At 39.0% G+C, this 15,788-nt stretch overlaps 2 protein-coding genes across 3 annotated transcripts in view; both read left to right on the top strand.

Moving 5' to 3' along the window:
- TMEM71 (transmembrane protein 71) overlaps positions 1 to 15,788 on the top strand; it is a 192,513-nt gene that overhangs the window by 71,013 nt on the left and 105,712 nt on the right. The gene's annotated exons all lie outside the window — the stretch shown is intronic.
- DNAAF11 (dynein axonemal assembly factor 11) overlaps positions 1 to 15,788 on the top strand; it is an 86,438-nt gene that overhangs the window by 14,741 nt on the left and 55,909 nt on the right. For both annotated transcript variants that reach the window (XM_004580733.4, XM_058668468.1), the window contains exon 4: positions 10,146 to 10,318. In XM_004580733.4, the coding sequence (XP_004580790.2) occupies positions 10,146 to 10,318 (173 nt within the window). The remainder of the gene's footprint in view (positions 1 to 10,145; positions 10,319 to 15,788) is intronic.

The following is a 15,788-nucleotide window of genomic DNA, read 5'->3' on the forward strand; positions in this document are numbered from 1 at the left end:
AGATGCCAGTTAGAATAGATTTATCTGAAGATTGTAACATTTTCCTGTTTCCTTGCTGGTACTCTGTTAAGTTATTCTATCCATTACTGAGAACAGATAATTGAAATCTATGTTGTACTGTTTGCTTCTCTCTCCAGTTTGCTCAGTAATTGCATGATGTGTTTTGTAAATCTGCTCTTAGATGCTTATCTGTTAGAACTGTTTTAACTGACTTATGAACTGATCCTGTCAATGCAAGACATTCTTTACTGTCTTTAGCATCAGCATATGTTTTAAGTCTGCATTGTCTGATACGAGTACAGCCACTGCCACCTTTATTCTGTTAGCATTGATTATTTGCACAGCATAATTTTCCCCATTCTTTAACTTTCATGTCTTTCAATCTAACTTATGTCTCTTTTAACCCAAATATAGACTGATCATATTTTTATTTTTTATCCGATATTATCTGACTTTTAATTGGTGAGTTTATTCCATTTACATGTAATGTAATTAATGACAAGGTAGAAAATATGCCTTCAATTGGTTCCTATATGTTTTATATCTGTCTTGTTCCTTTGTTTCCGTAATGTCACTTTTTTTAATATAGTACTTTTTTTTATCACGTTAGTTCCTTTTGTTTCTTTTATTAATCATTATTATTATTTTATTAGAGGCTGTCCTGTAAATTTATAATTAACAATTTGGCTTATACAAATGTAGTTCTAATTAATAACAACGTTATCAATAATATCTAAAACGTTGTTCCTATAATTTTGTTTCTCTTCCCTTGTTTATACTGTTATTTTTCACAAACTACCTCTTTATACATCATTTGCTCACCCACATAAATTTATAATGATTATATTTTGCCACTATCTTTTAAATAAGTTAGAAGAGAAAGTAGGTACAGACAAAATACATTTCTATTGCTTTTTGTATTTGCCTCAGTAGTTAGCTTTACTGATCATTTTAATTTTTTCATGCAAATTTGAGTTACTCTCCAGTGCCTTGCTGTTCAGCCTGAAGGAATCTTTTTAATATTTCATGTAGGAATATCTGTTAGTGACAATCTCCAGTTTTTGTTTATCTGGACATACCTTAGTTTCTCGTTTAAGTTTTGAAGGATAATTTTGCTGGATAACAGAATTTGTCATTTTTTTTCTTACCCACACCTCCATCCTGTCTCCTTCCCTTCATTCTATCTATCTATATATCATCATCATCTACTGCAGTAATTTCCTCTTTTTTTAATTGATTTCCACTAAAGATTATTTTAATTGAATGCCAGTTGTGCTAGACCAATATTACATACCTTTTAAAATTCATTATTTAAGCTCTTTTCTGTTTATATTTTACCAGTTTTAAATTCTAACATAATTATTACATTCATCTCTTTTCATCCAGCCTTCAGTTTATTTATGATCAGCTCTTTGTTTTGGCCAGTCATTGTTATTCTACTGAACTCACTTCTGTCCTCTGATTGATGTTCCCTGTTCTTGTTTTTCACTGGAGGAGATATCTTCTGAAATTTCTTTGGGGATAATTACTTGAATTCTGCTTTCTGTTCTTCAGTTCCCTGGATCCTCTCTATTCGTATGAGGTTTCCTGTTATATGTTATAGCCTTTCATTTTGTGTGATCTTCCTCTAAATGTCTGGCAAACCTTAGTGCCTGAGTGCAGCCACCAAGATTTGGGTGTGTTGGTGTGGGTGTGGGTGTTGGGCTGCCGTACAGCCTCTCCCCTTCCTGGCAGGGTTCGTGCTCCCGTGAGTGGGAAGAGCATACCGATAACGGGCTTTACGGTAGTGGTATGGAGCACAAGCAGGCCAGCAGCTGGGCCCACCCTACTCCCATCTGCCAACAGCTAAAGTTAGAACAACTTCACTTGGGTCATGGTGGGTTTCAGCTCTTCTGATTCCATTCGTTTTCAGTTGTTATCAAGTTTATATCATCTACTCATAAGGATATAAATATGCATCATACATTTTTAGTTTTTCTCTCTCAAACATAAAAAATTGCTGTTTCAAAGCCCTCAAACCAAATCTCCATGCTGGAGTCTAGAAGATTCTTTCCATGTTTAAATCATTTTTTTCTGGGTTAGAGATGGGGTCATAACTCTGTTATTGTGTTATAGCCCTCTTACTATGATCTCTTGTCCAGAAGGTAAATTACAAACTTATTCAATATCCATGTTCTGTGGTAGTAGAATTTCAGTTCAAAGCATCAGAGAAGTGAGTAAGAATTTGACTCTCAGTTGTGTTGTCTGTGGCTTGTTTTCATTAAGAAAGTTTATGGGATACGAGTTCAACTTTTGGGATAGTTTGCTCATCTTCCACTAGAGGGAAGCATTGTTGCTATTGTCTTCTGCAGCGTCTCTGCTCATCCCAACTGCATCTGAGCCAGTCTTCCCTTCAGTGTTCTGCCTTGCAGTGTAATGAACGTACATTGAGTGCAGGGTCCTCTAAGGCTATGCCTGGTGGGAGAGGTCAAGGGAAGGAGGATGTACAATTTAAAATCCTGGAGAGAAATGGATACACGCACTCAAGCCACCTATTTGAGTAAATGTTGTTGTGATTTTAAAATACATTGTTTTTTTTTCCTTTTTCTTCCTAGATGGTAAAAAAAATGGCTAACATAGCTAATTTTTTCCCTCTTATGGAATTCCCATAAGATAAAGTGCTACTCTATCCATCCCTCCTTTCTCCACACCCTAACCCAGATGGTTAGTGAGGTTTCTAGTAGTGTGAGCCTCCCAACGTTTGTGCATCAGTGTTATTGAGCTCCGGGACCATTACTCTCTGCTGGGCTGGGCTTTCGTAAAATGCCATGGGGGCCTGGGCTCAGCTGAAGAGGAGCAGCACCCGGCTGCTGGGAGCAAGGTTGGCAACTACCGCTCAGCTTTAGGGAAGCAAACATAGTTTAACTACCTGTAAACCAAGCAGAAGACAAATTAAGATTCTTCACCCTGAAAGCTGTAGTGACTGTTTGATGGTTGTTCATCTACAGAAGCAAAATAGACAAGTACATGAATTTTTCACCTTGCTGAAGTCTTTAAATGGCAACCGCTTCTTATAAAAACAAAAATCCTAATTAAAATATCTTCTAGAATCTTACAAATAAACTTAAGAAATACCATGTAACCCATTTCTTGGGTCAGACTGCTCCCAATATATCTTCCACATTTCAAAGATCCATCTGGCATTTGTTAATGTAAAGTGCACATGCGGACATACAGATATAGGCTTAATTATATCTATATATGTGCTTTGATATTTATTCTTCATGGCCAAGTTCACACGTTATGATTTGATGATTGCATTACCGAGTGTATTGGTATGTTTAAAATAGCGCCTGTTTGGTGTTTTCAGCATTTTATTTTCTCTTCTTTTATGTATCTGTGCTGGGAGAGGGCGAAGAAGGAGAAAAAGAGCAAGCTCCTGTCTGCTGGATTCTTCCCCAGGTGTCTGCAGCAAGCAGGACTAGGCTGGGGCCAAGGCCGGCATCTCGGAAGACGGGTCAGGTCTCCTGTGCTGGTCAGGACCCCAGCTGCCTGACCCATCGCCCTGCCTCCCTGTTCCTGCATTAATAAGAGGCTAGCGTGAAGGGCTGGAGCTGCATAGCAAACCCAAATGCTCACTGTGGCACATGGGCGACTTAACTGCTGTGCTGACACCCACGCACAGTTTGTCATCCACTAGAACTCTCCCAGCCAGCATGGGAGGACTTAGCTCTGTTTCTAGTTGAGGTGTCTTATTGGAAACTCTCCCCACGATGCAATTCTGAGAATTTGAAAGGGAAAAAATGATTTAAAATATTATCTTATGATTTGCAGACTAAATGCTAAAAATACAACAGGTGTAGACTTGCCAAATTGCAACATTACTTATATACTTAATAATTTCATAGGACCTGAGAATTTATTCTTTTTCTTCATCTCAAAAATTATTTTGAAAAATGTGATTTGCTGAATTTTCCTCACATACATAGTAAAACCTGGAACATACAATTTTTTATTTGTTCTTCTACCATTTAAATCTTATTGTGTTTTTTTTTTTTAAGTGCAGGCTCCATGGAGAAATGGCCAATTTTTTTTTAAGATTTAATCATTTTATTTTATTTTTTTTTAAGGCTCTCCAAATTTCTTTATTTTTCTAATTTTGAGTGGCAAGGATAACATAAAGCCACCTTCTTACACAAGGTTGACCATATTTATTTTATTTTTTTAAATTTATTTATTATTTTTAATTCATTAATTACATTGTATTATGTGACACAGTTTCATAGGTACTTGGATTCTCCCCACCCCTCCCCAAACCCTCCCACCATGGTGGATTCCTCCACCTTGTTGCATAACCACAGTTCAGGTTCAGTTGAGATTCCCCCATTGCAAGCATATACCAGACATAGTCCAGCATCTTATTGTCCAGTCAAGTTCAACGGCTTCTTAGGTATACCCTCTCTGGTCTGAAGACAGAGCCAGCAGAGCATCATCCCAGTCAATTGAAAGCTCCAACATACCATCAGCAACAATTTACATTATTATGGAATTAATTGACATAGTAATGAGTAACCAGTATGTTAAAAGTAAATGAGAGTTCTTAACCACCTTCTGTGACCACCTCATTGACATTTCAATTTTAGTTTATACACAACATATGACATACATAACATAACATCATATCATCTTAAATTAAGGCAAACATGTGGTATTTAACCTTTTGGGATTGGCTCATTTCTCTTAGCATTATGGTTTCCAGTTTGGCCCATTTGGCCACAAAGAACTGCATTTTGTTTTTTTTAATAGCTGAGTAGTATTCCATGGAGTAGATGAACCATAGCTTTCTTATCCAATCCTCTGCTGATGGGCATTTTGGCTGCTTCCATGTTTTTGCAATTACTGATTTTGCTGCTATGAACATATGCAAAATCCTCAACTGCTTTGTCAGGCCACAAGCATGGATCTGGATGGGAAGCGGGACTGCCGGGATTAGAACCAGCGCCCATATGGGATCCCAGCACTTTCAAAGAGAGGACTTTAGCTGCTAGGCTACTGCACCAGGCCCTCTTGTGTTTCATGATTAATATATATTTTTAACCATAATAATACAGTGGGTGGTTTAAGGTCAAAGTGAGTCTTGGACATAGCATTGCTTAAATATATAAAGGCTATTAAATTTTTGTGTTTATTTTATATCCTGCAAGTTTACCAAACACCTTGATTTCCAACAGGCTTTAATGGAGTCTTGTTTTATCTGCAAACAGTTATAATTTGTCTTCCCCTTTCCAGTTGATATTCCTTTGATTTCTTTTTCTAGCCCACTGGCTCTGGCTGTATTGACTAGCAGTGGTAAAGGTGGACATCCTTGTCCCACTTTGGCTCTTGGTTGGAGACGCTCCCGACATTGCCCTGTTGATGATGGGTTTGTCACAGCTCACCTTGGTTGTTTCAAGGACTGTGCTTTAAGTCCCAGTTTGCCTAAGGCTTTTATTGTGAAAGGAGACTAGGCTGTCTTTTATCAAATGCTTTATCTGCATCTACTGAGATAATCATATGGGTTTTATTATTTAGTTTGTTACTGTGATAAATCACATTTATTGATTTTTATATTTTTTAAATTCATATTTTGAATTTTGAATTTTATGGTACTATTCCATAGAGTCTGGAATTCCCACCACCCAAATTCCCACCCCCAACTGATTTTCCCCATTCTGTTGCAATAGTGTAGTCCATCATAAAGAGTCACGATTCCATCAACCTGTTATTTGAGTGTGCCGCAACATTGCCGGTGGTGCAGACAATATCAGACAGTCCAGCATCCCGTTGTCTAGATAAGTCCAACAGTTTCATTGGGAGTCAACCTTTGATTTGGAAGTAGGGATGCATATTGCAATGTATCTTCACATCTGGATATAGTAGTCTCTATTACTCCATCACTATATATTCCTTTAAATGAGAAGCCATGAAATAAGGTCAACAACTTGTGTGAAGTTAAACACACACACAAAAAAGAAAAAATACAACACCATGAAGTTGGAAAGAAGCGCCACTGAATAACCAACACATGGGTGAAAACACAAAAGGCTCTTGGGTAAAATGATGCCGCTGTGTGATCCATGAGCCAGTAATGAATTTGACAAGAGAAAATAAAGTGTTTGGAAGAAATGAAAATGAAATCAAAATATTAAAATGCATGGGTTGCAGAAAGAACAGTATGGAAAGGGATATTGAACTTAGAATTTGCATGATGGTTGCCTTATATCAGAGAAAACATATGATATTTGTCTTTTGGGATTGACTTATTTCACTGAGCATAATAGTCTCTAGTTGGGACCATCTAGTTGCAAATGCTGTGATTTCATTCTTTTTGATGGCTGAGTAATATCCCATGGAGTAGATGTACCACAGATTCTTTAGCCACTGCTCTTTGGATGGGCGTCTGGATTGTTTCCATGTCTTTGCTATTGTAGATTGTGCTGCTGTAAATATGGGATTACAGATCCCCTTCTTATAGGCAGTTTTCATTTCCTTTGGGATATTTCTAGGAGTGGGATAGCTAGGTCATATGGCAGGTTTATTTGCAATTCTCCAAGCACTCTCCATACTGATTGCCATAGTGGTTGTACTGGCCTGCACTCCCACTAGCGGTGAAGGAGGGTGCCTTTCTCCCCACATCCATACCAGCGGGTATTGTTCGTAGAGTTCTGAATGTAGGCCAATCTCACTGGAGTTAAGGGGAACCTCAACATGGATCCAACCTATGACCTAGCCATCCTGTTTCTGGGATTTTACCAAAATGAAATGAAAACAGCATACAAGAGAATTATCTGTACCTTATTGTAACTTAGTCTATGATAGTTAAGGTATGGAATCAACTGAGGTGCCCATGAACCGATGACTGGATAAAGAAAATGTGTTATATACACACTTTGGAATAATCATCAGTTATAAGAAAGAATGAAATTCTGTCTTTTGTGACAAAATGGATGCAAATGGAAATTATTATGTCTAGTGAAATAATTCAATTCTCAGAAGACGAGTATTATATAGTATTCCTGAGTTGTGGTAACTGACATACAGAATACAAAGAAATCTCTCTCTGAGTGAAGTTGATGTTTTTTTTTTTTTTGACTTTTTTTTATTAATTATTATGCATTATGTGACAGTTTCATAGGCTCTGGGAATCCCCCCACCCCTCCCCACGCCCCTCCCCCCTGGTGGATTCCTCCACCTTGGTGCAGTATTACAGTTCAAATTCAATCAAGATTCTTTCCTTGCAAACATATACCAAATTAATTGCTGTTAATGTTATATTGGGACTCTTAATTGACTGGGAAGTTGATGTTTTGAGATTTGATTATTGTCTATCCTCTTCAGGAGCAGTAGTTTCTAGCTACTATTTGTTGAATTCTTTACTTAGTAGAGGGTTAAGCTTCTGAGGATAAAATAAGCCTGAAGTATGTCATTGTAAAAACCACGTGAAGGAAGGCAGGAGCGATGGTGGAGGCATGGACAGGAGAATGGCTCAGTATGGAGCATCATTAGACTTCTAAATCTGTATATGTGAAATATGTGAAATCTTTCACCTTATGTAAATAAAATAATCATAAAAATTAAGAAGTGGCTTATGTGTGTTGAAAAAGCACAGTCTCTTGTCATGCCCTCACACGCTCAGTGCCAGCTCCCTAGTGTAACCATTCTCAATGCCTCTTGTTTCTTCGGTCACGTATGTGACCTTATTCCCGACTCACTTTCATCATGCTTCTCTGTTGTTTATTGTTGTTCGCACCTTCGGCATCGTCTGGTAACTTGCTGACACACAAGGTCCAGATTCTGTCTTCTCACGTTGTCTTCAAGGCTCTCAGTTCCCTTCTGCCCACCTCCTTCTACGTTTGCATTGCAGAACCAGCCATCTTAATGAGCCATGGGATGTGAACCCCTTCACAGTGATTGGTCTTGATACAGTGGTCATAGGCACTGTTTTTAAATCTTACATTAAATGGATACATTAGAGTTTGCTTACACACTTTAAAAGGTGGGCATATAGGTTTCTTCTCCCTCTTTATCTACTGATTTCTATCGTAATTCTATGTCCTATAATTTAGTGTAATACAGTGATCACCTGGTGGCACTGAAATAATTCGATCTAGACAGTCTTGTTGGTGTCATCTTTTCCCCACAATTGCTCGATTGTCTTTGAATTTGTGCTTTGTTTAGTTTTGCCTTGAAGCTGTTGACTAATCTCCCTGTTGACTGATATGCTCCAGTTGCCCATTTATCTTTGTCTTCTTCCTTCTTTGTGGCTTGCTCTCATCATCTCTCCCTTTCTCCACAAATGAAACATTGACATTGCTTTTCTTTTTAAAGATTTATCTTATTTTTTATTTGAAATTGTTACAAAGAGGAGAAACACAGAGAAAGCTCTTCTATATGAGGGGCCATTCCCAAATGGCCACCATGGCCAGAGATGGGCCAATCTGCCAAGGACAGGAGCCAGGAGCTTCTTCTGGGTCTCCCACGTGGGTGCAGGGGCCTAAGGATTTGAGCAATTCTCTGTTGCCTTCCCTGGCCATAAGCAGGGAGGTGGATCAGAAGTGGAGCAGCTGCAGGGACACAAACGGGTTCCTATATGGGAATACTGGTGCCATAGGCAGAGGCTTAGCCTACATATCATGGCGTTGGCCCTACTTCTTGACCTTTTTTTCCCCTTCTTTTACTGAGGATGTTGTTTATATTAAGTAAATGAGTGAGTAAAAATTTTTCCAATATTCTATTAGGAGAAAACTGGTCATATGCGATCAAACAAAAATGAGAAAAATTCAGATATGGCAACTGACAACACAAAGAATTAAAATGGAACAACGCTGCTGTTGCAGTTTGTGCCTGTCTTGATGGAAGGGACGAAGGAAAGGCAGCCACCAGCAGGCTTCTGCATTGTAAAGCTACTTTGTTTTACTTTTTAATTAAGAAGTAATTTGTGGGAAGATATTTTGATAAGTGTGTATCTTGTTTCTCTTCATACTTTCATGGTCCAGTTTTAGCATTCATTAAGAGCTTTCTAATCCCATCATTCTTTCTAAATTTATTAGGTAAAATTGCACTCTGAAGAAGGAATTTTCTGTTTCTCCAATTAATGTTTATAATATGGACTAATGGATTCCTGTTCTAGCCTGTGGATTATCTTACCACCATAATGCTCTGAGTTTGGCCAGAGAAGCCTTTTCAACATGTATTTCAACACATTCTTATCATTCTCTGAGTGTTGCCTTGCCTGTGGCACGTAAAATATTCCAGACCTGCTTGTTTTTTGCTTCATATCATTTTCCTGCTTTCTTATTGCTTGTGGTCTCAAAATAATTAGTCATTTACAAAATTGCTATGTTGTCATGTTCTGTGAAAAAGATGATGAGTCTAGATTGGAGTGTTAATGACAGGCTGCTAGTGGACAGGGAGTTTGTGGAAAGAGTTTAGGAGTTAGGCAAGACTGGGCTGATGACATAGAGGAGGGAAGGGAATACTTTAGACTAACTTTCAAGTTCATGTGAACATTGGTCACCTAGTTTTTATAATTATTCTTATAAGCATGCATGCCTCTTGTTCTTCTTCTTTATTAACAACTTCAGTTCTCTTACTAGTGGTCCTGGAGCCATTCTACCTTTATTAGTGACTTTGAAAGTACTGCTTTTATAACATACCTTTCATTTGGGGGAAGCTCCCCACGGGTCAGGCTCATGGTAAAATGTATTTCTATAACCTGGGAAAGCACTCCAGAAGAGATCCAAAGCCTCTCCTGTAAGATTTTGTTTTGATGTCACACTGATGCTAATAGCAGCTTCTACTTGGATTTCTTCATGTCAGAAAGTGACCAAATGCAGACATTCACCAGCCTCGGCCTTGTCGATGTGAGCAGGGAGAGTGGTGCCCCTGGACTGCTGACACTAGGGGACTGATGTGAAAGTCTGCTTTTAGGATATTGAAGGGAAGGAGAGGTCCAAATAGAAAAGTGGGGTTACCCTAAATTTTTCGTTGATATTTGTGCAAAGCATTTCTTGGTGAACAATGCGGTTGATCAGCAGGTGTAACATTGTCATTATTGAACTTCTGTCGTGTGCTATTGTGCACAGGAGTTTTGTGACTCTTCTTTTTCTTTTTGCCATTCTCAACAGGCTGTGAAGTGCTAAAAAAACTTGACCTGACCGTGAATTTCATTGGGGAGCTGAGCAGCATCCAAACCCTGAAACAGAACATCCACCTGGAGGAGCTCTTTCTCATGGGAAATCCCTGCGCTAACTTCGATGGCTACCGGGCATTCGTGGTGGCAACTCTTCAACAACTAAAGGTATGCTTGTGTTAATGATACCAGGAACACCGGAAAACCAGCGTGAACTAGTATAATCATTCATGATCAGTTCACGAGTTTTCAGGGAATATTCCAAAGAAAACTAATTTGAGACTCCCTAAACCTTTAACATTGTTTTAATAGTTTTAATAAATCTTTGAAAAATCAATTTCAGACTTTTCTCCTTTCTCATTCAAAACACAGAGGTCTTAACTATTTCCTGGGGAGCTCAATTTATTGTTAAGGAGCGCATCCATCATTGCTAATGATAATTCATTTTGAATAGTTGTAAACCAAACACAGAGGGTTTCCATGGTAGCTATTCCTTGGTGCACAGTCTTAACCTGATGTGTGTTTGTGTCTTTTCTCATTGCTTCTGAACCCTTTTTCTGTGGCAGTGGTCCTCGAATTTAGATGTGTATCAAAATACTGAGAAGGCTTTTTGAAACACCTAGTCAAAGCTCAGGTCTGACAGGGGACCTGACATCCTGATTTCTAACAGACCTTCAGGTGCAGTTCCATGCTGCTGATCTAGGGACCTCCTTGGAGAAACATCACTGTTGTATTAATCGCTTATACCATATACACTGAATCTTATGCTTTGAGAACAGAGGCAAATGTGGTTTCTGGAGAAATCCTGCCAGTGTTTTTTTTAAGATTTATTTATTTATTGGAAAGACAGATATACAGAGGAGGAAGACAGAGAGGAAGATCTTCCATCAATTGATTCACTCCCCAAGTGGCCGCTATGGCTGGAGCTGAGCTGATCTGAAACCAGGAACCAGGAGCTTCTTCTGGGTCTCCCATGTGGGTGCAGGGTCCCAAGGCTTTGGGCCATCTTTGACTTCTTTCCCAGGCCACAAGCAGGGAGCTGGATGGGAAGTAGGGCAGCCCGGGATTAGAACTAGCACCCATGTGGGATCCTGGTGCTTGCAAGGTGGGGACCTTAGCTGCTAAGCTATCACTCTGGGCCTGAGTATATTTTAAAAAGCTTGGATTTGTTTACAGTTTCCAGTGCTCCCAATATTCTTTCGGTGCAGGGAAAGTGATAGGTATTATGTCAGTTCTCAAAGGACAGTCGTTTCTCAACCTCGGGTTCTCTGCAGTTGAGAGATGGCTGGCTACAGGAGTCACAGAACACATTTCTCATCATCCAGACTATCTCAGATCAAGAGAAAGAGTGACACAGGTGACTGAATCTAGAATCATTGGTAAACTATCTCAAACACAGTAACCAATCATCACTGGGCCAAGACATGCTTGAGAATGAGCTGATGAGCCCTGGCGCACCGTAGAAATAGAGCCCGTACTGGAATGGATGTCTTCACGGGTGTCTCAGGAGTAGAAGGCTGTGCAGTCTGCATGGCTGAGCCTGTCAGTGCTGCAGTGCTGGGCATGGAAGCAGGCAGGCATCACACAGGTGCCAGAACAAGGCACCACGTTGTCCCAGGTGCTTTGGGCACAGCAGCTCTGATCCAGCCAGACCCATGAATGGAGACACGTACATTCACAACTCAGGAACGAAGGCTCAAAGAACTGTCAGTCCTTGTTTAAGCCGGCACGCCTGACAAGTGGCAGTGGTGGGATTAGAACCCACTTGTGCCTGACACCAAGACCTTGATCTCTCACACTTGTGGCTACATTCACTGCTTCCCTTTGGACAGTTGTACAAGCTTTGGATCAAGTCTTTTAGAAAGACTTCTCTGCATCAGATGTTGCTATTGACAATAGGCTCTTTTTAAAGAATGATATTCACTAATGTGTTTACTAGTGTTTAAAAGTAGATTAAGATACTTTGGCATACACTTGCCATTTCATCTGAAAGATTATGACACGCTCAAAAGGAATTGCGCGATACATGCAGCATTTTCCTCGGACTGCTGTGACAAAGGACCACAGCAGGGTGGCCTAAAGAACAGAAACTCATTATCTCATGCTTCTAGAAGCCAGATGTTTGAGTGAAGTTATTGATAGTATTGGTTCTTCCTATGCATCTCTGCCCACTCCTAGGGGATTGCTGCCAATCTTGCCCATCTTTGTTTTTTTAACATCAGCAACAATTTATAACGTTATGGAATTAATTGACATAGTATTGAGTAAAAAATATGTTAAAAATAAATGCAAGTTCTTAACCACATCCTGTGACTACTTCATTGACATTTCAATTTTAGTTTATATACAACCGGGTTCTGTATATCTTAAAATGGCTATAGATTACTGTTCAGCTGTCTTGTGTCAATTTTCATTATAATTTTTAGCCTTTTATAGCATTGAAGCATAATTTTGCTGAACCTGGCTTTTTTCCGGGTAGTCTAGACTGGCTTATAACTCCAGCAAGACAGATGTCAACAGTTTAGGTGCAGAACAGTTTTAGGAGGGGTGTGCAGAGAAATCCTCAATACCTAATATTTCACGTCTTGCTCACGCCTTCTAGGGTGATGGAAGACTTCACCATAGTACCATATTGACTCCAACTCCAGCATGACTTTGTTTGATGAATTACCTCTGCAATGACCCTTTTTTCCAAAGAAGGGTTGCATTTTGAAGCTCCTAGGGGGTGGGTGGGGCGGGCAGCTAGGATTTCAGCATACCTAGTGGGATGACTCAAGGCAGCCTGCGGTAACAGGGTAGTTTTATTTTAGATACATGGAAAAGTATTCTCTTCTGTGACTGAGCCACTCCATGTAGGAAAAAAGCCCTTTAACGTAGCGGGAAAGAAGACTTGTTATCAGACAGGTGAGGGTATGACTCATGTTTCCATCCTCTGTGAACTGATTGCCTGATTTTACTCACTTATAATAGAACAGTAATTCTTACTTTGGAGGAATCCTGTGAGATCTTCTGTAAATCTCAGTCTCTCTTTCTCTGCTTTGCTGCAATCCAGACACGATTACTATCAATAAGTGTGGATCATCTGTCCCAGGGTGACAAGCATCCTGAGCAAAGAAAGACCAAGGATTACCAAAAATATTCAAGCTACAAGTTTCTTCTTGTTCATTCGGCTTGGTTAAACTCAGATGTGAATTTTGTTTGAAGGAAATTTGGAACTATTTCAAAGACCACCTAACAGAAGTCATCAACTCAATTGGTACCTACAGAACAGGTGCTGGGGCACAGTCCCATCTCAAACGTGTCATCAGATCTCAGCGTAGGGTCTTTTGGCTTCTGTCTTAATATGTCAGAGACTTAATTTTCAGCAATCTTTGAAGCCTGGCTTGTCTATGTAAATATTTCTCTGAACAATGTTAGGGCGGAGTATTCAATAAACTAATTAATTAATTTTCTCATGTCATAGGTAACGGAATATCACCTTGCTTCCAAGTTTTCGTAGAAATCTGAGATTAAAAAAGCTATATTTAACTATAATTATCCAGTTGTTACAATATTTTTATATATGGCATACATATACATGTATGCTAATCTGTGTTAATAATATGCACTCAAATATTTATATATACATACATATTTACTTGTTACAGAAATGTTCTATATTTATATATAGAATGCACACCATGGGAAGGAATATGTGATGGGTCAAGTAGTTGGGAGACTGGATGCAGCTCCTGGGGTCTCCCTTGGATCTGACCCAGTTCTTGACTATCTCAGACACGTGGGAAATGAACTAATGGTTTGGAAATCTCTGACGTGATTATGTTTCTGCTATTCAAAAATAGATAAAGTAGATGTACTTACAATAAATAATGAATTTATTGAAAAATTTTAGTTGCAAGTCAGGAACACACACACAAACACACACCGAGAGAGAGAGAAAGCGAGCTGCTATCTGCTGGTTTAGTCTTCAGAGGCCAGCAGTAGCTGGGCTACGGGGCAAGAGACACAATCCAAGACTCCCACGAGGGTGCCAGGAACCCAGTTGCTGTCTCCCAGGGTCTGCACTGGTGGAACATAGAGAGCCAGAACAGAGAATGCAGCCCAGGCACTCTGATGTGTCACATGGACATTTTAGCCGAACGGCTAAATGCCCGATCTGATATAATACATGGATTTTATTTACTAAGAATTTTCCAACCTAATCAGAACCTGGATCCAGATTAAATCTAGATTAATTTCAGTATGTAGATGCAATCACTTATCACGTTTACAAATATATATTGCTAAATTACATTTTATCGTTGTGACCTCATCTTTTATTGGAGAATACTAGAAGAAACACTTCTGAAGCCTGTTGCTATATGGACTTATTTCTACAGAAGTAATCTGTGACATCTCTTAAGAGCATCAGAAAGTCTGCTTTAGAGGTAATTATTAAAGCAAAGTTAGAAACTGGTATATAGAAATTAAATACAATCAAAATAGTGTACCTGACTGATAGAATTATGATTTCTTATGAAGGACTATACCATTGTAGCAAAATGGGGAAAATCTGCCTGGGGGTGGGAGTTTGGTGGGGAATCCCAGTCTATATGAAATTGTACCACATAATTCAAAAATTCAAAGTAAAAAAATAGTGTACCTGATTTATTTTTATGTTTTCCTTTGCTATGTAGCTGTCTATGGCTTGATAATTCTTGTCATGAAAACACTTTTGAAATTATGTTTTCCAAATGTCCACATTGTAGTTTTAATTCAAAGTTTAATTCTAGTAGTTTTAAAATGTGCATTTTACTAAATCTTTATGTGGATATTTCCCTTTCATTTTAACTTTTGCTTTTTGCTATTATAGCAAGCTTCCACAAACTGGTGTCTTAAAGACACACACACACACACACTCCTTTTTCAGCTTTGAGATGCCTGTGTTGCTGGGCTCTGGCCTCTTCCCTCATCCTCACAGCCCACAGGCAGCAGCTTGTTGTCCTTGCCCAGCTCTGACCCTGCATCGCTTGCCTTTCTTCTACGTGTGAGATTCGAAAGGACCACCTGTCCTGATCATAAAAGCACTCTAGCTTCAACACACTTGCAAAAAATGTATGACCTTGTAAGATAGCGTTCATGGGGGTCAGAATAGGACATTATTGGGGAGCAGTTGCCAAACCACCAAATCTTTGTGAATACTGAACTTCCTCCTCTAAAAGAAAACTGCACAAATAAGTAGGCCTCTTACATTCACAGCTTTGACATTTCAGATTTTAGTTGGATATTGCATTAAAGTTAAAATATTGTGCAATATTTTAATATTATAATTTGAAATCTCATTATGAAAATGTCAGATGCAATTAATGACATGACCTGTGTGTCTTATTATTTAGAGTTGAATGTGGGCTTGTTTGTGTTAGGACTTGGTTTTGTGTGCTGCTCAAGAGTCTTTTTGGTAAAGCCATAGTTTTGTTTTTTTAATTAAACCACATTTTGAGTGTATGAATTTATTGAGAATATATTACAGTAGAGTACGAATGACATCAGAGCTTCACCAGTGTCTAGTTGGAAGAGGAGGTTGTAGGATAATGAACACTCCTGGATTGAACAGTCTCCTTGGTGGGCTTGCTAGTAACTGGCTGCGTGGCACAATGTA

The sequence above is a fragment of the Ochotona princeps genome, chromosome 9, assembly GCF_030435755.1.
Source record: "Ochotona princeps isolate mOchPri1 chromosome 9, mOchPri1.hap1, whole genome shotgun sequence".
In the NCBI taxonomy this organism is placed as follows: Eukaryota; Metazoa; Chordata; class Mammalia; order Lagomorpha; family Ochotonidae; genus Ochotona; species Ochotona princeps.